Raw genomic sequence first — 21,658 nt, forward strand, 5'->3', positions numbered from 1 at the left:
ATCTCCAGGTGAAGTAAGGGTAAATCCAGAAGGTGTGTGTAAGACAAAGGAATGGAGGAAATAGTGTGCAGAAGTGTAGAGACAGGGTAAAAACAAAAGGTTAAACATGTTTCACTGGGCATGATATGATCTTGTCATTGTTTTCAATGCAAATAAATTTCCCGCGTCACAGTGACACGGGGAATGTTTTTTTTCCGCTTGTGTTAAGCCACAACATAGCAACAAGAGTTACTTCACCGAGACATGTAGGAGAAAACTGATTCAAAGTCGAAAATAAGATGATTTGTTTGATTTTAGGTGAACAAAAGTCACACCATTTTGAGAGAAGATTACTAAACACCAAGACTTGGTGTTTTTTTAAGTGATTGATACCAATATGTTAAGCTCAATATACCCAAGGACATTATAAGGCTAAAAAGATAAGGGAAAATTTCAGTAGTAGTTCAGTCAGTAGTAGTTCAGTTCTGGTGTCGTGAATTTATAGGGAACAGAGTGAAAATAAAGTTAGTAACAGTAAGCCATTTCTTCATTTTGTTTTTCTCAGAATTTAGACGGCACAGCCTCGCCCTCGTGCTTATATCGGAACACGCTTCTAAGGATTGTGAAGTTGTGGGGTTAAATTTGACCTAGCTGAACTTTAACTTTGAATTTCTTTCTAACAATGTAGAGACAATAGAATATACATGACAAAAGGCGTATTAGTAGGCTACCATTGTGTGCTAACAGGAAGGTTTACAAAACACAAAATGACAAAACACTGAGTATTTTAAAAAAAAATCTAATGAAATTGCTAAAATGAAATAAATAAAATAACTGTACAAATTGCACAACAATCTAAGCATTTGGTAATATTTATTTTTTTTTGTACAACTGAGTGCTTCAAAGTTAGTAAGAAGTTATTCCAGAAAAGGAACCTCGTGTATTTTGAATAGTTTAAAAGAAATTCCAGAAACAATAAATTATTGATGATCTTGATCGGTTTTGATTGATTTTGGTGATGATCGCATGCATTTTTTTAGAACAAAAGGTACATTCATCAAGACGTGTGAGTATAGTGTATTTAAATTTTTATTTAATTCATTTAAGGTACATAATTGGACCTGAAGAGCTGCTGCATTATGCATTTATAAATATGAAGTGCTACAGTCAATGCAAGCACAATACAGCATAACAGGTTTCAATAAAATACATAATTTAAGGACCTAGATACCCACTGCAGTAAATAAATATACATAGAGCACCGAGAACATTATACAGGAACAAGAAATGAAAATTTTGTAAAGTGTGCAAGTTTCTAGTAGTCAGCTATATATAATGATAATAATGTTCTAGTTCTTTGATTGCTGTACTGAAATTACAGTATGTGAGCATATACAATTGTCTTTGTCACACAAAGTTGTTGAGTAACATACCAGAGTTAGCACTGATAGGCAGGTATTAAAACTAGTCAAACCACTTTTGTACGTATTCTGTGTTTTACAGACAGCAGTTTCCTTTATTTCATTCATGCTTAAAAGACCATCTAGATTAAAATAGTAGCTTAAGACACATACAAAAAGATAATGGCAAGTATTTTAAGCCAAAGCAGGCATGCAATGTCACATGCTTCACCAAAGCCAAATTTTTGTATGTGCGTTTGTGTGCAAGTATACATTCTAATAGTAACTTAGATCTATAATAGAATAATACACAACATGGAAGCGCAGTGCCTTTGCCGTTTTAGCTGGCCGAGTTTTCACATGACAGTTAAACTTCCACTAGCTTAAAAATTTGCTGATTATGCTCCAGGATTGATTCAAATACAAAGACTCATTTACAAAACAGCCATCACAACCTTACATAACAATAAGCATAATTACATAAATAATTAAAGCTGTGACCAAACCCTATCTTTGCACATGCTTAAAGGTTGGCTTGTACAGATTCCTTTTGAGCATATACATTATTGAAAAACTTCATTAAAGTAACTGGAGTGTAAAACCTGGTCAAGGTTCTCATTCTGATGATGGATGATGTGGTTTAGAATCAGCTGGAAGATGTGAACACTAGTGACACCGTCACCATGAAGCATGCCATGAAAACACTGATCTTGCTGCTGACGACACTCGCTGATATTACTGTTGGAAAAAATATATATTGTTAGAAATAATAAGATATATGATGACAATAATGCAGAATTATTCGTTTTTGATTACAAATTAAAAGTGTGTTCTCTAAAGCTTAGGACCAGGAGCATGATGACATATCAGTTGGACAGTATACCATGATGTAGTGATTTTATGACTGGAGCGTTCACACACTTGAAATAACATGCCCAAAAGTGTTACAAATCATTACACCACAGCGCTGTTGAGTTCTTAATTCTGATTGGTCAGAAGGTGTAATTTAAGCCTCTATAACAGCAGTTCTGACAGTAATGTTGCCTGTAATTCAACTCACAGCACTATCCTAATACGTTCTTTCTAAGATGTTGTTGTTTCTGTAACACTTTACTCATGAACTTGTATGGCGAGTGCTCCACATAATCTAAGATGGATTACTTACTTACTTTATAGTTACTATAACGTAAGTGATAACAAGACCTACTTGTATTGCAGACGCTCAACAACCTTAAATGTTACTATAAATGGTTAAAGAGTATGACATATCATTGATTTATAAATTGCAAATTGTAATCATTGGCTAAATTGCTGTAGTATAATAGAAAAAAGCACTACAAGAGAGGCTGTTATTGGAAAATATATAAACAAAACTAAAATAACTTCAGGTTGGTAACTGTACCTCCGTTTTGTGCTGGGCTGCATCGCACCACCCTGTCCCTGATTATCATGCCATTATTATTATGTAATAGCACATCCCTAAGTGTTTTATTTCTTACATAAATATTTCTTCCTATATAATACATGTATATACTACTTACGTGTGCCATTCACTGTGATGTCATTGGTGAAGATCGTGAAGGGAAGGCTGTTATTTCTGGCTGCTCTAAGCATAGTTTGCCCAATTTGGGTGATGTTGGGAAGTCCACCAGAGCTGGCAAAAGCCACATCCATGAAGTTCAGAATTGTATCTGAATTTGCTCTAGGACCTCCATTGCTAGACAGGCAAAGATAAAGCAAGTTAGTAAAAAAAAAAAAAAAAACTGTGTAAAATGACTTTTGGTTTTAAATATGAACATGATTATGCTGTGATGCAAAATGCATCTAGTATAAATACCTGAAGTTTGACATGGTTAAGATGCTGAATGTTTTAAAGAAGTCTTCAATGAAAAATGATTTAAGCTGCAAACAGGTCAGAAACATTTGCTTAAAGGTACAATAGTCGATAATAGTTGATTTTTTTACTCATAAGACGAATAAGCTGGAAAATGTGTAGAACACCTTTAAAATGGGAAAGCTAATATATACAGTACTTCTAATTTTTACTATCAAAATAATATTAAATATAAATTTAAAAAATTCAGGGAAAACAGCATCAAAACCTTTCGCAAACACAAGCTCATGTACAAAGTGCACAAATGTATATAATCACAAATCAAAACACATTCTAAAAATAAATGCAAGATAGGTGTAAAAGGACCAGGTTAAGCTCTAGTAGGCTTGTTCTGGGATAGTCTTTGAAAGCAAATATTGTGGAGTGGATTATTTACTGGGTAAAATAATGCAGCTGTCCCCATTAACAAATATAGTTGATGCTGCTCACAAATAAATATGACAGATTTACTTAAAAATAGTAATGTAAAAACTATATATGTTGTATATGCTTCTAAGTATTATTTTTATATTTATTTTTTATTCTCCACCTTTTCACAATGTTGGTACAGATACAAATGTCTCTGCATTTATTTGTTGTGTGTGTTGTGCCCGTTAGTGATTGTATCCCATATTTGTGTAATTTATGTTTGTGGAAGTTAATGTGATTATTAGAGTCCATAGTATATTTCTGCTTGTATTTGTGAAAGGGACTGGTTCTGTTTTGTGACTGTATAAAAGTAATCCTGTAAACCAATTTGTGCTGATTTCTTACTTACTCCTTGTTGAATAATGACTGATCTGTTTATGAATAAATCGGAACTAGTATTTGAGAGAGCTGCAACAAAAGTGCCATTTGTTCGGAATCGCACAGGGATATTGTATGGCTGATCTGGAAAGAGAAATATAGCGTATGAATGCAAATATCTGGTAGGAGATATATAGGGTACATATACAGAGTTTGATATATATATATATATATATATATATATATATATATATATATATATATATATATATATATATATATATATATATATATACACATATATATAAATTTAGATACTGTATACTCACTGACGAGAGTGATTGTGGTGGCATCAAATAAGTTAGTATTAGTATTGTTATTTTCTGTAGCATTTTTCAGAATTTGCACTATTTCATCACCGGCTGGGACAGGTTTTGTGGAGCTCTCATTGAATACCAGCTGGACATCTGCTTGTGTATTATCAGCTGCACGTCTGGCCAGAGGTCTGAGGGAAACATTCTTTGTTAATATCAAATTCTTGTACTTTTTAGCAGTACCTCTTTCTACTATTATGCTACTATGCTAATCTGTCTAAACAATCTCTGAATTTAACTCGATTAGGGTTGGAATTACAATTATATGAGTTAGGGTTGGAACTGCATGAATATTACAGGACAGACAATAACATACTGTTTTAGCCAATTTCTACTGTGTTAACTAAGATATATGCATTTATAAAAATGTATGTATTGTAAATTATGCATTTGATTCTCACTTGAAGGCTAGGACGATGGTCCGGATGAACCGAGGGCCGTATAGTACTTTATAGATCTCATCCAACTGAAAAAATAAATAAATAAATAAATAAATAAATAAATATTTGTGTTATTATACTACCATTAGAACTTTTATTGCTGTTTCTTTATATAGTCAGTAAACAAAACCTTTTGTATGTTTTTATGACAAACTTTACATTTCGTGTCTTAGATTTTTACCACAATTGTGAAATGTAATGCATGACATATTTAGCGTTCGGTTTTGAATATTTAAGTTTCAGTGGACGGTCTCACACTTACCACTGCAATCACTATGGCAGCCAATTTTTTGAATTCATTACTCTTAGAATCACTAAGCGCTGGAACATAAGGTTCCTTGAGACCAATATTCATCTCAACAGTTGGTTGGGGACGGGTTGGTGCAACTGTTGTTGTTGTTGTTGTTGTAGTAGTTGTTGTTGTTGTAGTTGTTGTTGGTTGTGTGGTCGTAGTGGTGGTTGTTGGTCGCTGTGTTGTTGTGGTCGTAGTAATAGTTGTTGGTTCTGATGGTTTGGTCGTGGTTGTTGGTGATGTTGTTTTTGTTGTCAGCTTTGCTGTTGTGATGGTGGTTTTTGGTTGTGGTGTTGTGGTGGTGATGGTAGTTGTGGTGAGTGTTGTTGGTCGTTGTGTTGTTGTGGTCGTAGTAATAGTTGTTGGTTGTGATGGTTTGGTGGTGGTTGTTGGTGATGTTGATTTTGTTGTCAGCTGTGTTGTTGTGGTGGTGGTTGTTGGTCGTTGTGTTGCTGTGGTCGTAATAATACTTGTTGATTGTGATGGTTTGGTGGTGGTTGTTGGTGATGTTGTTTTTGTTGTCAGCTGTGCTGTTGTGATGGTGGTTTTTGGTTGTGGTGTTGTGGTGGTGATGGTAGTTGTGGTGAGTGTTGTTGGTGTTGTTCGTAGTATTGTGGTTGTAGTGGTGGTTGATGGTCGTAGTGTTGTAGTGGTCATTGTTGGTGTTTTTGTGCTGCTGGTGGTGGTAGTAATAGTACTTGTTCTACTAATAGTAGTAGGTACTTTTGCTGTAGTTGGTGTGGTTGGAATAGTAGTCGTAGTAGCTAAATTTGTTACTGTAATTAAAATAAAAGGTGGGATTAGCATTCTTCTCAAGTAAAGACTTAATAAAGATATAAGCTACATATATTAGTATAATTCACAATAAGACAGCACTCAGTTTAACTGAGTCACCTCCAGATTGGCTATTTGGAAAAATAAAAATAAAAAAGCTGCCACACAAGGGTAACCCCTATAGTAATCAGCAGTTCACAATCAAAATATCCATTAGAAGTTTAAATGCTACTTTTCCCATTTGAACTTTAAATAAATGTGTGATTCATACTTACCAAAAACGTTTGTTATGTTAAAACCTGTATCTGCTGTCCGTATTGTGAAAATGATTTCATCATCAGTGGGAATAACCCCTATATTTGTGTAGTATAAATTCATATCTGTGATGATTGATCCAGATCTATGCAGATGAACAAATGTAAGCAGACAATTTAGCAGCAACATATAGCTTATGGAAAAGTCATATAGGATTTAAAAGAAATAGAGCAGAAGCGAGATCAATACACACCTGAAACGAATCACTGTTAGGTTAATAAAGTTGCTGAAATTTTTCTTTACGATTGGTTCAAGCTGTAAAAAAAAAAAGTACTAAAGTAAAGATTCAACATTTGAGCAAGACATTATTAAAGGCTCTATCTTCATTAGGCAATCACAACCTACATAAATTCTCTGAATTACTGCCACAATGATTTTGTAACTTATCCAGAAGGCAGTTTTGACTTTTTTTTTTTAAAGATTACATTTTGTTAATGCTGATTTAATAACCAAAGCATCAAATGACTGTGCTGAATTGAGATGCTGCTCTAAGTTTGATTATGGTCCGCTGAACTCATTTACATAGACCTCATGTACATTTACAGCAATACTCACACACTTACACAGTACTGGTTATGTATGAAATTAGCAAAACCAAGATGCACTTTCAAAGGTCATGAAGACGTAAATATGTTGTAGTGATTCTGCAATCCTCGACATCTTAATATCCTAAACCTTAGTTAAAAAATAACCCATTACTCTCCATAAATGAAAAAAGTATGCAGGGATGATTATATAGATATTACATAAATGTTATAACTTAAATGTCAAATCAATGTGTACACATAAACTACATGTACATTCTAATAAATGAGACAGACCTTTGTTTTGACAAGGATTGCTCGTTCATTGAAGGCAGGTGAAGATGGGTCTGAGAGGGTAGAATTAAATGTTTCATCAGTTGTAAAGCTTATAAACCGTATGTCAACTGCTGTTGTTGTAGATTCATCTGTGAAAACAGGTAGGGGAAAAGTACATAAGTAAATATAAATGTCAAATAGATATAAGGTTTAAGAATGCTAAGATAAATTATATGTGAACTAAAAATAATTGAATGTTAAATTAGAAGATTCCAGTGTAATACCTGTAGTTAATTTGGAAGGAGAAGTTGGAATTGATTGTGAAGTGACTACTGTTGATGTTATTGGTGTGATTCCAGTAGTTGAAAGAGTACTAGATGGTGACTCCGATGTAACACTTGTTAATGTTTGCTGTGTGACGCCTGTAGTCGATCGTGAAAGAGTACTAGATGGTGGCTCTGGTGTAATACCTGTTGATGTGTGCTGTGTGATGCCTGTAGTTGATAATGAAGAAACAGATGATGGCTCTGATGTAACACCTGTTGTTTCTAGTGTGAAAGCTGTAGTTGATCCTGAAGCAGAAGTTGATGGTTTTTCTGATGTAACACCTGTTGAGGTTTCCACTGTGATAGCTTTAGTTGATTCTGAAGTAGAAGTTGATGGTAACTCTGATGTAACACCTGGTGACGTTGAAGATGTGACAGCGGGGGATTCTGATGTTTCACTAAGACTAGTTGAGGTTCCCAGTGTTGTTTCTGCTTCTGTTCCAGTAGACGAACTTGGTGACGTTGAAGATGTGACAGCGGGAGATTCTGATGTTTCACTAAGACCTGTTGAGGTTCCCAGTGTTGTTTCTGCTTCTGTTCCAGTAGACGAACTTGGTGACGTTGAAGATGTGACAGTGGGGGATTCTGATGTTTCACTAAGACCTGTTGAGGTTCCCAGTGTTGTTTCTGCTTCTGTTCCAGTAGACGAACTTGGTGACGTTGAAGATGTGACAGCGGGGGATTCTGATGTTTCACTAAGACCTGTTGAGGTTCCCAGTGTTGTTTCTGCTTCTGTTCCAGTAGACGAACTTGGTGACGTTGAAGATGTGACAGCGGGGGATTCTGATGTTTCACTAAGACCTGTTGAGGTTCCCAGTGTTGTTTCTGCTTCTGTTCCAGTAGACGAACTTGGTGACGTTGAAGATGTGACAGCGGGGGATTCTGATGTTTCACTAAGACTAGTTGAGGTTCCCAGTGTTGTTTCTGCTTCTGTTCCAGTAGACGAACTTGGTGACGTTGAAGATGTGACAGCGGGGGATTCTGATGTTTCACTAAGACTAGTTGAGGTTCCCAGTGTTGTTTCTGCTTCTGTTCCAGTAGACGAACTTGGTGACGTTGAAGGTGTGACAGCGGGAGTTTCTGATGTTTCACTAAGACCTGTTGAGGTTCCCAGTGTTGTTTCTGCTTCTGTTCCAGTAGACGAACTTGGTGACGTTGAAGGTGTGACAGCGGGAGTTTCTGATGTTTCACTAAGACCTGTTGAGGTTCCCAGTGTTGTTTCTGCTTCTGTTCCAGTAGACGAACTTGGTGACGTTGAAGATGTGACAGCGGGGGATTCTGATGTTTCACTAAGACCTGTTGAGGTTCCCAGTGTTGTTTCTGCTTCTGTTCCAGTAGACGAACTTGGTGACGTTGAAGATGTGACAGCGGGAGATTCTGATGTTTCACTAAGACCTGTTGAGGTTTCCAGTGTTGTTTCTGCTTCTGTTCCAGTAGACGAACTTGGTGACGTTGAAGATGTGACAGCGGGGGATTCTGATGTTTCACTAAGACTAGTTGAGGTTCCCAGTGTTGTTTCTGCTTCTGTTCCAGTAGACGAACTTGGTGACATTGAAGATGTGACAGCGGGGGATTCTGATGTTTCACTAAGACTAGTTGAGGTTCCCAGTGTTGTTTCTGCTTCTGTTCCAGTAGACGAACTTGGTGACGTTGAAGGTGTGACAGCGGGAGTTTCTGATGTTTCACTAAGACCTGTTGAGGTTCCCAGTGTTGTTTCTGCTTCTGTTCCAGTAGACGAACTTGGTGACGTTGAAGGTGTGACAGCGGGGGATTCTGATGTTTCACTAAGACTAGTTGAGGTTCCCAGTGTTGTTTCTGCTTCGGTTCCAGTAGACGAACTTGGTGACGTTGAAGGTGTGACAGCGGGAGTTTCTGATGTTTCACTAAGACTAGTTGAGGTTCCCAGTGTTGTTTCTGCTTCTGTTCCAGTAGACGAACTTGGTGACGTTGAAGATGTGACAGCGGGAGATTCTGATGTTTCACTAAGACCTGTTGAGGTTCCCAGTGTTGTTTCTGCTTCTGTTCCAGTAGACGAACTTGGTGACGTTGAAGGTGTGACAGCGGGAGTTTCTGATGTTTCACTAAGACTAGTTGAGGTTCCCAGTGTTGTTTCTGCTTCTGTTCCAGTAGACAAACTTGGTGACGTTGAAGATGTGACAGCGGGAGATTCTGATGTTTCACTAAGACCTGTTGAGGTTCCCAGTGTTGTTTCTGCTTCTGTTCCAGTAGACGAACTTGGTGACGTTGAAGATGTGACAGCGGGAGATTCTGATGTTTCACTAAGACTAGTTGAGGTTCCGAGTGTTGTTTCAGCTTCTGTTCCAGTAGACGAACTTGGTGACGTTGAAGTTGTGACAGCGGGTGATTCTGATGTTTCACTAAGACCTGTTGAGGTTCCGAGTGTTGTTTCAGCTTCTGTTCCAGTAGACGAACTTGGTGACGTTGAAGGTGTGACAGCGGGAGATTCTGATGTTTCACTAAGACCTGTTGAGGTTCCCAGTGTTGTTTCTGCTTCTCTTCCAGTAGACGAACTTGGTGACGTTGAAGATGTGACAGCCGGGGATTCTGATGTTTCACTAAGACCTGTTGAGGTTCCCAGTGTTGTCTCTGCTTCTGTTCCAGTAGACGAACTTGGTGACGTTGAAGATGTGACAGTGGGAGATTCTGATGTTTCACTAAGACCTGTTGAGGTTCCCAGTGTTGTTTCTGCTTCTGTTCCAGTAGACGAACTTGGTGACGTTGAAGATGTGACAGCGGGGGATTCTGATGTTTCACTAAGACCTGTTGAGGTTCCCAGTGTTGTTTCTGCTTCTGTTCCAGTAGACGAACTTGGTGACGTTGAAGATGTGACAGCGGGAGATTCTGATGTTTCACTAAGACTAGTTGAGGTTCCGAGTGTTGTTTCAGCTTCTGTTCCAGTAGACGAACTTGGTGACGTTGAAGGTGTGACAGCGGGGGATTCTGATGTTTCACTAAGACCTGTTGAGGTTCCCAGTGTTGTTTCTGCTTCTGTTCCAGTAGACGAACTTGGTGACGTTGAAGATGTGACAGCGGGAGATTCTGATGTTTCACTAAGACCTGTTGAGGTTCCCAGTGTTGTTTCTGCTTCTGTTCCAGTAGGCGAACTTGGTGACGTTGAAGGTGTGACAGCGGGAGATTCTGATGTTTCACTAAGACCTGTTGAGGTTCCCAGTGTTGTTTCTGCTTCTCTTCCAGTAGACGAACTTGGTGACGTTGAAGATGTGACAGCCGGGGATTCTGATGTTTCACTAAGACCTGTTGAGGTTCCCAGTGTTGTCTCTGCTTCTGTTCCAGTAGACGAACTTGGTGACGTTGAAGATGTGACAGTGGGAGATTCTGATGTTTCACTAAGACCTGTTGAGGTTCCCAGTGTTGTTTCTGCTTCTGTTCCAGTAGACGAACTTGGTGACGTTGAAGATGTGACAGCGGGGGATTCTGATGTTTCACTAAGACCTGTTGAGGTTCCCAGTGTTGTTTCTGCTTCTGTTCCAGTAGACGAACTTGGTGACGTTGAAGGTGTGACAGCGGGGGATTCTGATGTTTCACTAAGACCTGTTGAGGTTCCCAGTGTTGTTTCTGCTTCTGTTCCAGTAGACGAACTTGGTGACGTTGAAGATGTGACAGCGGGGGATTCTGATGTTTCACTAAGACCTGTTGAGGTTCCCAGTGTTGTTTCTGCTTCGGTTCCAGTAGACGAACTTGGTGACGTTGAAGATGTGACAGCGGGGGATTCTGATGTTTCACTAAGACCTGTTGAGGTTCCCAGTGTTGTCTCTGCTTCTGTTCCAGTAGACGAACTTGGTGACGTTGAAGGTGTGACAGCGGGAGTTTCTGATGTTTCACTAAGACTAGTTGAGGTTCCCAGTGTTGTTTCTGCTTCTGTTCCAGTAGACGAACTTGGTGACGTTGAAGATGTGACAGCGGGAGATTCTGATGTTTCACTAAGACCTGTTGAGGTTCCCAGTGTTGTTTCTGCTTCTGTTCCAGTAGACGAACTTGGTGACGTTGAAGATGTGACAGCGGGGGATTCTGATGTTTCACTAAGACCTGTTGAGGTTCCCAGTGTTGTCTCTGCTTCTGTTCCAGTAGACGAACTTGGTGATGTTGAAGGTGTGACAGCGGGAGTTTCTGATGTTTCACTAAGACTAGTTGAGGTTCCCAGTGTTGTTTCTGCTTCTGTTCCAGTAGACGAACTTGGTGATGTTGAAGATGTGACAGCGGGAGATTCTGATGTTTCACTAAGACCTGTTGAGGTTCCCAGTGTTGTCTCTGCTTCTGTTCCAGTAGACGAACTTGGTGACGTTGAAGATGTGACAGCGGGAGATTCTGATGTTTCACTAACACCTGTTGAGGTTCCCACTGTTGTCTCTGCTTCTGTTCCAGTAGACGAACTTGGTGACGTTGAAGATGTGACAGCGGGAGATTCTGATGTTTCACTAAGACTAGTTGAGGTTCCCAGTGTTGTTTCTGCTTCTGTTCCAGTAGACGAACTTGGTGACGTTGAAGGTGTGACAGCGGGAGTTTCTGATGTTTCACTAAGACTAGTTGAGGTTCCCAGTGTTGTTTCTGCTTCTGTTCCAGTAGACGAACTTGGTGACGTTGAAGATGTGACAGCGGGAGATTCTGATGTTTCACTAAGACCTGTTGAGGTTCCCAGTGTTGTTTCTGCTTCTGTTCCAGTAGACGAACTTGGTGACGTTGAAGATGTGACAGCGGGAGATTCTGATGTTTCACTAAGACCTGTTGAGGTTCCCAGTGTTGTCTCTGCTTCTGTTCCAGTAGACGAACTTGGTGACGTTGAAGATGTGACAGCGGGAGATTCTGATGTTTCACTAAGACCTGTTGAGGTTCCCAGTGTTGTTTCTGCTTCTGTTCCAGTAGACGAACTTGGTGACGTTGAAGGTGTGACAGCGGGAGATTCTGATGTTTCACTAAGACTAGTTGAGGTTCCCAGTGTTGTTTCTGCTTCTGTTCCAGTAGACGAACTTGGTGACGTTGAAGATGTGACAGCGGGAGATTCTGATGTTTCACTAAGACTAGTTGAGGTTCCCAGTGTTGTTTCTGCTTCTGTTCCAGTAGACGAACTTGGTGACGTTGAAGGTGTGACAGCGGGGGATTCTGATGTTTCACTAAGACCTGTTGAGGTTCCCAGTGTTGTCTCTGCTTCTGTTCCAGTAGACGAACTTGGTGACGTTGAAGATGTGACAGTGGGAGATTCTGATGTTTCACTAAGACCTGTTGAGGTTCCCAGTGTTGTTTCTGCTTCTGTTCCAGTAGACGAACTTGGTGACGTTGAAGGTGTGACAGCGGGGGATTCTGATGTTTCACTAAGACCTGTTGAGGTTCCCAGTGTTGTTTCTGCTTCTGTTCCAGTAGACGAACTTGGTGACGTTGAAGATGTGACAGCGGGAGATTCTGATGTTTCACTAAGACCTGTTGAGGTTCCCAGTGTTGTTTCTGCTTCTGTTCCAGTAGACGAACTTGGTGACGTTGAAGATGTGACAGCGGGAGATTCTGATGTTTCACTAAGACCTGTTGAGGTTCCCAGTGTTGTCTCTGCTTCTGTTCCAGTAGACGAACTTGGTGACGTTGAAGGTGTGACAGCGGGGAGTTTCTGATGTTTCACTAAGACTAGTTGAGGTTCCCAGTGTTGTTTCTGCTTCTGTTCCAGTAGACGAACTTGGTGACGTTGAAGATGTGACAGCGGGAGATTCTGATGTTTCACTAAGACCTGTTGAGGTTCCCAGTGTTGTCTCTGCTTCTGTTCCAGTAGACGAACTTGGTGACGTTGAAGATGTGACAGCGGGAGATTCTGATGTTTCACTAAGACCTGTTGAGGTTCCCAGTGTTGTCTCTGCTTCTGTTCCAGTAGACGAACTTGGTGACGTTGAAGATGTGACAGCGGGAGATTCTGATGTTTCACTAAGACTAGTTGAGGTTCCCAGTGTTGTTTCTGCTTCTGTTCCAGTAGACGAACTTGGTGACGTTGAAGGTGTGACAGCGGGGGATTCTGATGTTTCACTAAGACCTGTTGAGGTTCCCAGTGTTGTTTCTGCTTCTGTTCCAGTAGACGAACTTGGTGACGTTGAAGATGTGACAGCGGGGGATTCTGATGTTTCACTAAGACCTGTTGAGGTTCCCAGTGTTGTTTCTGCTTCTGTTCCAGTAGACGAACTTGGTGACGTTGAAGATGTGACAGCGGGGGATTCTGATGTTTCACTAAGACCTGTTGAGGTTCCCAGTGTTGTCTCTGCTTCTGTTCCAGTAGACGAACTTGGTGACGTTGAAGATGTGACAGTGGGAGATTCTGATGTTTCACTAAGACCTGTTGAGGTTCCCAGTGTTGTTTCTGCTTCTGTTCCAGTAGACGAACTTGGTGACGTTGAAGATGTGACAGCGGGAGATTCTGATGTTTCACTAAGACCTGTTGAGGTTCCCAGTGTTGTCTCTGCTTCTGTTCCAGTAGACGAACTTGGTGACGTTGAAGATGTGACAGCGGGGGATTCTGATGTTTCACTAAGACTAGTTGAGGTTCCCAGTGTTGTTTCTGCTTCTGTTCCAGTAGACGAACTTGGTGACGTTGAAGATGTGACAGCGGGGGATTCTGATGTTTCACTAAGACCTGTTGAGGTTCCCAGTGTTGTTTCTGCTTCTGTTCCAGTAGACGAACTTGGTGACGTTGAAGGTGTGACAGCGGGGGATTCTGATGTTTCACTAAGACCTGTTGAGGTTCCCAGTGTTGTTTCTGCTTCTGTTCCAGTAGACGAACTTGGTGACGTTGAAGATGTGACAGCGGGGGATTCTGATGTTTCACTAAGACTAGTTGAGGTTCCCAGTGTTGTTTCTGCTTCTGTTCCAGTAGACGAACTTGGTGACGTTGAAGATGTGACAGCGGGGGATTCTGATGTTTCACTAAGACCTGTTGAGGTTCCCAGTGTTGTTTCTGCTTCTGTTCCAGTAGACGAACTTGGTGACGTTGAAGGTGTGACAGCGGGGGATTCTGATGTTTCACTAAGACCTGTTGAGGTTCCCAGTGTTGTTTCTGCTTCGGTTCCAGTAGACGAACTTGGTGACGTTGAAGGTGTGACAGCGGGGGATTCTGATGTTTCACTAAGACCTGTTGAGGTTCCCAGTGTTGTTTCTGCTTCTGTTCCAGTAGACGAACTTGGTGACGTTGAAGATGTGACAGCGGGGGATTCTGATGTTTCACTAAGACCTGTTGAGGTTCCCAGTGTTGTCTCTGCTTCTGTTCCAGTAGACGAACTTGGTGACGTTGAAGATGTGACAGCGGGAGATTCTGATGTTTCACTAAGACCTGTTGAGGTTCCCAGTGTTGTTTCTGCTTCTGTTCCAGTAGACGAACTTGGTGACGTTGAAGATGTGACAGCGGGGGATTCTGATGTTTCACTAAGACCTGTTGAGGTTCCCAGTGTTGTCTCTGCTTCTGTTCCAGTAGACGAACTTGGTGACGTTGAAGATGTGACAGCGGGGGATTCTGATGTTTCACTAAGACCTGTTGAGGTTCCCAGTGTTGTTTCTGCTTCTGTTCCAGTAGACGAACTTGGTGACGTTGAAGATGTGACAGCGGGAGATTCTGATGTTTCACTAAGACCTGTTGAGGTTCCCAGTGTTGTCTCTGCTTCTGTTCCAGTAGACGAACTTGGTGACGTTGAAGATGTGACAGTGGGAGATTCTGATGTTTCACTAAGACCTGTTGAGGTTCCCAGTGTTGTCTCTGCTTCTGTTCCAGTAGACGAACTTGGTGACGTTGAAGATGTGACAGCGGGGGATTCTGATGTTTCACTAAGACCTGTTGAGGTTCCCAGTGTTGTTTCTGCTTCTGTTCCAGTAGACGAACTTGGTGACGTTGAAGATGTGACAGCGGGGGATTCTGATGTTTCACTAAGACCTGTTGAGGTTCCCAGTGTTGTCTCTGCTTCTGTTCCAGTAGACGAACTTGGTGACGTTGAAGATGTGACAGGCAGGGAGATTCTGATGTTTCACTAAGACTAGTTGAGGTTCCCAGTGTTGTCTCTGCTTCTGTTCCAGTAGACGAACTTGGTGATGTTGAAGATGTGACAGCGGGGGATTCTGATGTTTCACTAAGACCTGTTGAGGTTCCCAGTGTTGTCTCTGCTTCTGTTCCAGTAGACGAACTTGGTGACGTTGAAGATGTGACAGCGGGAGATTCTGATGTTTCACTAAGACCTGTTGAGGTTCCCAGTGTTGTTTCTGCTTCTGTTCCAGTAGACGAACTTGGTGACGTTGAAGATGTGACAGCGGGGGATTCTGATGTTTCACTAAGACTAGTTGAGGTTCCCAGTGTTGTTTCTGCTTCTGTTCCAGTAGACGAACTTGGTGACGTTGAAGATGTGACAGCGGGGGATTCTGATGTTTCACTAAGACCTGTTGAGGTTCCCAGTGTTGTTTCTGCTTCTGTTCCAGTAGACGAACTTGGTGACGTTGAAGGTGTGACAGCGGGGGATTCTGATGTTTCACTAAGACTAGTTGAGGTTCCCAGTGTTGTTTCTGCTTCTGTTCCAGTAGACGAACTTGGTGACGTTGAAGATGTGACAGCGGGGGATTCTGATGTTTCACTAAGACCTGTTGAGGTTCCCAGTGTTGTCTCTGCTTCTGTTCCAGTAGACGAACTTGGTGACGTTGAAGATGTGACAGCGGGAGATTCTGATGTTTCACTAAGACCTGTTGAGGTTCCCAGTGTTGTTTCTGCTTCTCTTCCAGTAGACGAACTTGGTGACGTTGAAGATGTGACAGCGGGAGATTCTGATGTTTCACTAAGACTAGTTGAGGTTCCCAGTGTTGTTTCAGCTTCTGTTCCAGTAGACGAACTTGGTGACGTTGAAGGTGTGACAGCGGGGGATTCTGATGTTTCACTAAGACCTGTTGAGGTTCCCAGTGTTGTTTCTGCTTCTGTTCCAGTAGACGAACTTGGTGACGTTGAAGGTGTGACAGCGGGAGATTCTGATGTTTCACTAAGACTAGTTGAGGTTCCCAGTGTTGTTTCTGCTTCTGTTCCAGTAGACGAACTTGGTGACGTTGAAGATGTGACAGCGGGAGATTCTGATGTTTCACTAAGACCTGTTGAGGTTCCCAGTGTTGTCTCTGCTTCTGTTCCAGTAGACGAACTTGGTGACGTTGAAGATGTGACAGCGGGAGATTCTGATGTTTCACTAACACCTGTTGAGGTTCCCAGTGTTGTCTCTGCTTCTGTTCCAGTAGACGAACTTGGTGACGTTGAAGATGTGACAGCGGGAGATTCTGATGTTTCACTAAGACTAGTTGAGGTTCCCAGTGTTGTTTCTGCTTCTGTTCCAGTAGACGAACTTGGTGACGTTGAAGATGTGACAGCGGGAGATTCTGATGTTTCACTAAGACCTGTTGAGGTTCCCAGTGTTGTTTCTGCTTCTGTTCCAGTAGACGAACTTGGTGACGTTGAAGATGTGACAGCGGGAGATTCTGATGTTTCACTAAGACCTGTTGAGGTTCCCAGTGTTGTCTCTGCTTCTGTTCCAGTAGACGAACTTGGTGACGTTGAAGATGTGACAGAGGGAGATTCTGATGTTTCACTAAGACCTGTTGAGGTTCCCAGTGTTGTCTCTGCTTCTGTTCCAGTAGACGAACTTGGTGACGTTGAAGGTGTGACAGCGGGGGATTCTGATGTTTCACTAAGACCTGTTGAGGTTCCCAGTGTTGTCTCTGCTTCTGTTCCAGTAGACGAACTTGGTGACGTTGAAGATGTTACAGTGGGAGATTCTGATGTTTCACTAAGACCTGTTGAGGTTCCCAGTGTTGTTTCTGCTTCTGTTCCAGTAGACGAACTTGGTGATGTTGAAGGTGTGACAGCGGGAGTTTCTGATGTTTCACTAAGACTAGTTGAGGTTCCCAGTGTTGTTTCTGCTTCTGTTACAGTAGACGAACTTGGTGACGTTGAAGATGTGACAGCGGGAGATTCTGATGTTTCACTAAGACCTGTTGAGGTTCCCAGTGTTGTTTCTGCTTCTGTTCCAGTAGACGAACTTGGTGACGTTGAAGATGTGACAGCGGGAGATTCTGATGTTTCACTAAGACTAGTTGAGGTTCCCAGTGTTGTTTCAGCTTCTGTTCCAGTAGACGAACTTGGTGACGTTGAAGGTGTGACAGCGGGGGATTCTGATGTTTCACTAAGACCTGTTGAGGTTCCCAGTGTTGTTTCTGCTTCTGTTCCAGTAGACGAACTTGGTGACGTTGAAGATGTGACAGCGGGAGATTCTGATGTTTCACTAAGACTAGTTGAGGTTCCCAGTGTTGTTTCTGCTTCTGTTCCAGTAGACGAACTTGGTGACGTTGAAGATGTGACAGCGGGGGATTCTGATGTTTCACTAAGACCTGTTGAGGTTCCCAGTGTTGTTTCTGCTTCTGTTCCAGTAGACGAACTTGGTGACGTTGAAGGTGTGACAGCGGGAGATTCTGATGTTTCACTAAGACTAGTTGAGGTTCCCAGTGTTGTTTCTGCTTCTGTTCCAGTAGACGAACTTGGTGACGTTGAAGATGTGACAGCGGGAGATTCTGATGTTTCACTAAGACCTGTTGAGGTTCCCAGTGTTGTCTCTGCTTCTGTTCCAGTAGACGATCTTGGTGACGTTGAAGATGTGACAGCGGGAGATTCTGATGTTTCACTAACACCTGTTGAGGTTCCCAGTGTTGTCTCTGCTTCTGTTCCAGTAGACGAACTTGGTGACGTTGAAGATGTGACAGCGGGAGATTCTGATGTTTCACTAAGACTAGTTGAGGTTCCCAGTGTTGTTTCTGCTTCTGTTCCAGTAGACGAACTTGGTGACGTTGAAGATGTGACAGCGGGAGATTCTGATGTTTCACTAAGACCTGTTGAGGTTCCCAGTGTTGTTTCTGCTTCTGTTCCAGTAGACGAACTTGGTGACGTTGAAGATGTGACAGCGGGAGATTCTGATGTTTCACTAAGACCTGTTGAGGTTCCCAGTGTTGTCTCTGCTTCTGTTCCAGTAGACGAACTTGGTGATGTTGAAGATGTGACAGCGGGAGATTCTGATGTTTCACTAAGACCTGTTGAGGTTCCCAGTGTTGTCTCTGCTTCTGTTCCAGTAGACGAACTTGGTGACGTTGAAGGTGTGACAGCGGGGGATTCTGATGTTTCACTAAGACCTGTTGAGGTTCCCAGTGTTGTCTCTGCTTCTGTTCCAGTAGACGAACTTGGTGACGTTGAAGATGTTACAGTGGGAGATTCTGATGTTTCACTAAGACCTGTTGAGGTTCCCAGTGTTGTTTCTGCTTCTGTTCCAGTAGACGAACTTGGTGACGTTGAAGATGTGACAGCGGGGGATTCTGATGTTTCACTAAGACCTGTTGAGGTTCCCAGTGTTGTTTCTGCTTCTGTTCCAGTAGACGAACTTGGTGACGTTGAAGGTGTGACAGCGGGGGATTCTGATGTTTCACTAAGACCTGTTGAGGTTCCCAGTGTTGTCTCTGCTTCTGTTCCAGTAGACGAACTTGGTGATGTTGAAGATGTGACAGCGGGGGATTCTGATGTTTCACTAAGACCTGTTGAGGTTCCCAGTGTTGTCTCTGCTTCTGTTCCAGTAGACGAACTTGGTGATGTTGAAGATGTGACAGCGGGAGATTCTGTTGAGTTTCCCAGTGTTGATTGCACAAATGAAATTTGCAGAATGGCACCTGTAGTACAAGAGATATTATTATTATTATTGTTATTATTATTAGTAGTATTAGTAGTATTATTAGTATTATTATTATATCATACAAAATCTGCAATAATAAATTATGGGTGAAATGTTAAGCGTGAAAAACATCAGCCTGGCTCAAAAACTTACTCAGTATTAACACTTTCAATTCCTTTGTCTTCATCCTGATTGTTTTCCAATAATACCCTTAAAAAGATATTGCATGAATTATTATACAATCTTTAGGAATCAAAAGCTGTTTTCTTTAGATCACATTATGTTCTGTTGGGTTATTATGTTATTTTCATAATCTGCATTCAACAGCGTTTTATACATTGCTAAGCAATCACAGTCTCATATTAATATTTGAATACCATTTTTTACCTAATGTTTTCTGAAAGCTCTTGTGTCTTTTCTTCTGAAAAGATATTAACATCTAAATCAGTCTGGGAAGTTTTTCACAATGCTCTAGAAACTCCCTGCCTAAAGATAAAGATATTTATATTTATGTAAAGATATTTATTTAATAAATAAACATTTTAAGAATGAAATCCACAGAATATATGTGTACTCATTATTATGTACTGATTTGAATAATGTATTTGCCTTTTGCTACATCTAAGAGCTTAAATACGTATCACTATATTATATACAGTATATGTGTATCACACACAATTTTTCATTAAATCTTTTAATAAAAAATGTTTCTTAATTTGCTTAGAGATTAGAGTATGATTAGGTAAATTATGTGTCCTGTGATAGAGTCTGGAAGACACCAAGATTGCAAGTGCACCATTTAGCATAGGGCCATAGGGGGCCCTGTGCACCATTTATCTTAGGGCCATAGGAGGCCCCGTGCACCATTTAACTTAGGGCCATAGCGGGCCCTATGCACCGTTTAGCATAGGGCCATAGGGGGCCCAAAGAAATAATGAATACTGACATGAAAAATGTCATTTCTTGATACAACAATGATACAATTGTCAGATCACATATGATTAAATGAAATACACACAGATATATAGTAAAGATAATTTTGAGTGACACCCCCTTTGAATATCTTGTTAAGGAAATGCAAAGAATGCACATTATTATGTGAATTATTAAACCTAAGTAATTTCTATCAAATTTTTCAATTTAGCTGTGTGTCTCTGCTTTTTAAGGAATCTGAATCACATCTAAAATAAACTTTATATCTAGAATCACACAATGAAATAACTCATTTGATAAAACAAGTGCAAAACAGAAAATAACATTTAAATATACAACAAAACATTTTCTTAGAGTCAGTTTAATGCTAAACTGATGAAAATAAGATAATTTATGACAATTATTTTCATGGATATAAACACAGCTATTACTTTTATCTTGAATTAATATGCAAGATGTTAAACTCACCCAGCTGCTCTGTAATCTTTGTAAGTGTCAAGTTAGAGTTCTATAAATTAAAGTCGTCAGTCTCAGGTCAGTGTCATAGTCCGAAAATTCAAATACTAAAGCAATGCTGTCTTGGTTTGGGGTTTTTATAGACTATGTGTCTCCATGATGAATTTTTTTCCTGTGATGCAGATTGGGAGATGATATCGGTCATTGGTTTTTATCTCATCACAGAAACTTGAGATACGTTTATGTTTGTCTATTGTCTTGGATGGAATTTGCGTTACGAAACAGCATTCCACTGTCATCTTACTCAAGGAAGCAAATGACATAGCTTCAAATCTTGAGAATTTGTCACAAGCTGAAATTTTTTAATGAAAAGTAAATTATATGAAAAAGAGGCTTTAATGCTACATATATATATATATATATATATATATATATATATATATATATATATATATATATATATATATATATATATATATATATATATATATAAACCCTCATATTTCTCCATTACTTGTTTTTCATCATTTCAGCATAGATTCGTTTTTGGGGATAAAATTAATCAACAACAATCTTGAATGGCTTGGATGTGTATCAGCATTTATTCTATAGATAGTGACAAGATGGACCAATTAAAGATTTCCATTAGCCCCTGATGTACCACTAATAGTACTTTTTTAATGCTATGAATGTGACAGTAAAGAAGGACGACATGGTGGCTGCAAAAATCAGCAGGTTTATCCAGGTGCTGCAATTTAAGATTATTTTAATAATTCAAAACTTATTTCCGTATATGTTATATACCCCCCCCCCCCCCCCCCCCACAACCTTTAATCAGATCTTTCATAAAAACTGAATATGGTTCCAGATTACACATCTTAACAATAATACACTGAAATATACTGCAGTGAATTTTTTTTCCCTATTTGGATGAATGTGCATTGTGTGATTTCTAGACTATATGTTAAAATAAGCAGAAACAACTAGAAACAAATCAATATTTTGTCAATTAAATATTATATATGTATATATATATATATATATATATATATATATATATATATATATATATATATATATATATATATAGAGAGAGAGAGAGAGAGAGAGAGAGAGAGAGAGAGATCCTAAAAAATTAGGATAAAATTAACTTATTTCATATTTTACTGTGTGCAAAGAAGAACAAAAATCAAATTAAAATGCTATTTCCTTATTTTCCC

General features: G+C 40.3%; 1 protein-coding gene across 1 annotated transcript; it reads right to left on the bottom strand.

The window, feature by feature from the left end:
• Positions 1-1,046: 1,046 nt before the first annotated feature.
• Positions 1,047-20,591, bottom strand: si:dkey-162h11.3 (serine-rich adhesin for platelets). Its single transcript, XM_053677358.1, has 15 exons — positions 20,451-20,591; positions 19,437-19,470; positions 19,203-19,259; positions 18,469-19,047; positions 7,465-12,801; positions 7,016-7,143; positions 6,388-6,449; positions 6,155-6,279; positions 5,076-5,881; positions 4,775-4,839; positions 4,329-4,504; positions 4,031-4,143; positions 3,217-3,281; positions 2,921-3,096; positions 1,047-2,117 (listed from the first exon to the last, which is right to left on the bottom strand). The coding sequence occupies exons 3-15, from the start codon at positions 19,234-19,236 to the stop codon at positions 2,026-2,028; spliced, it is 7,758 nt and encodes a 2,585-aa protein (XP_053533333.1). The 5' UTR covers positions 19,237-19,259; positions 19,437-19,470; positions 20,451-20,591; the 3' UTR covers positions 1,047-2,025.
• Between the last annotated feature and the right edge of the window lie 1,067 nt (positions 20,592-21,658).

This window comes from Ictalurus punctatus, chromosome 29 (genome assembly GCF_001660625.3).
Source record: "Ictalurus punctatus breed USDA103 chromosome 29, Coco_2.0, whole genome shotgun sequence".
Classification (NCBI taxonomy): Eukaryota; Metazoa; Chordata; class Actinopteri; order Siluriformes; family Ictaluridae; genus Ictalurus; species Ictalurus punctatus.

What these genes read in the sequence shown, in the direction of transcription:
- si:dkey-162h11.3 (XM_053677358.1), bottom strand. Translation starts at nt 19,236, where the DNA reads ATGAAGACAAAGGAATTGAAAGTGTTAATACTGA. An exon ending in CACACAGCACACATCAACAG is followed by an intron (nt 7,144 to 7,464) that starts GTATTACACCAG and finishes CTGTTTTCACAG; the next exon opens with ATGAATCTACAACAACAGCA. An exon ending in TAACATAACAAACGTTTTTG is followed by an intron (nt 5,882 to 6,154) that starts GTAAGTATGAAT and finishes TTTTAATTACAG; the next exon opens with TAACAAATTTAGCTACTACG.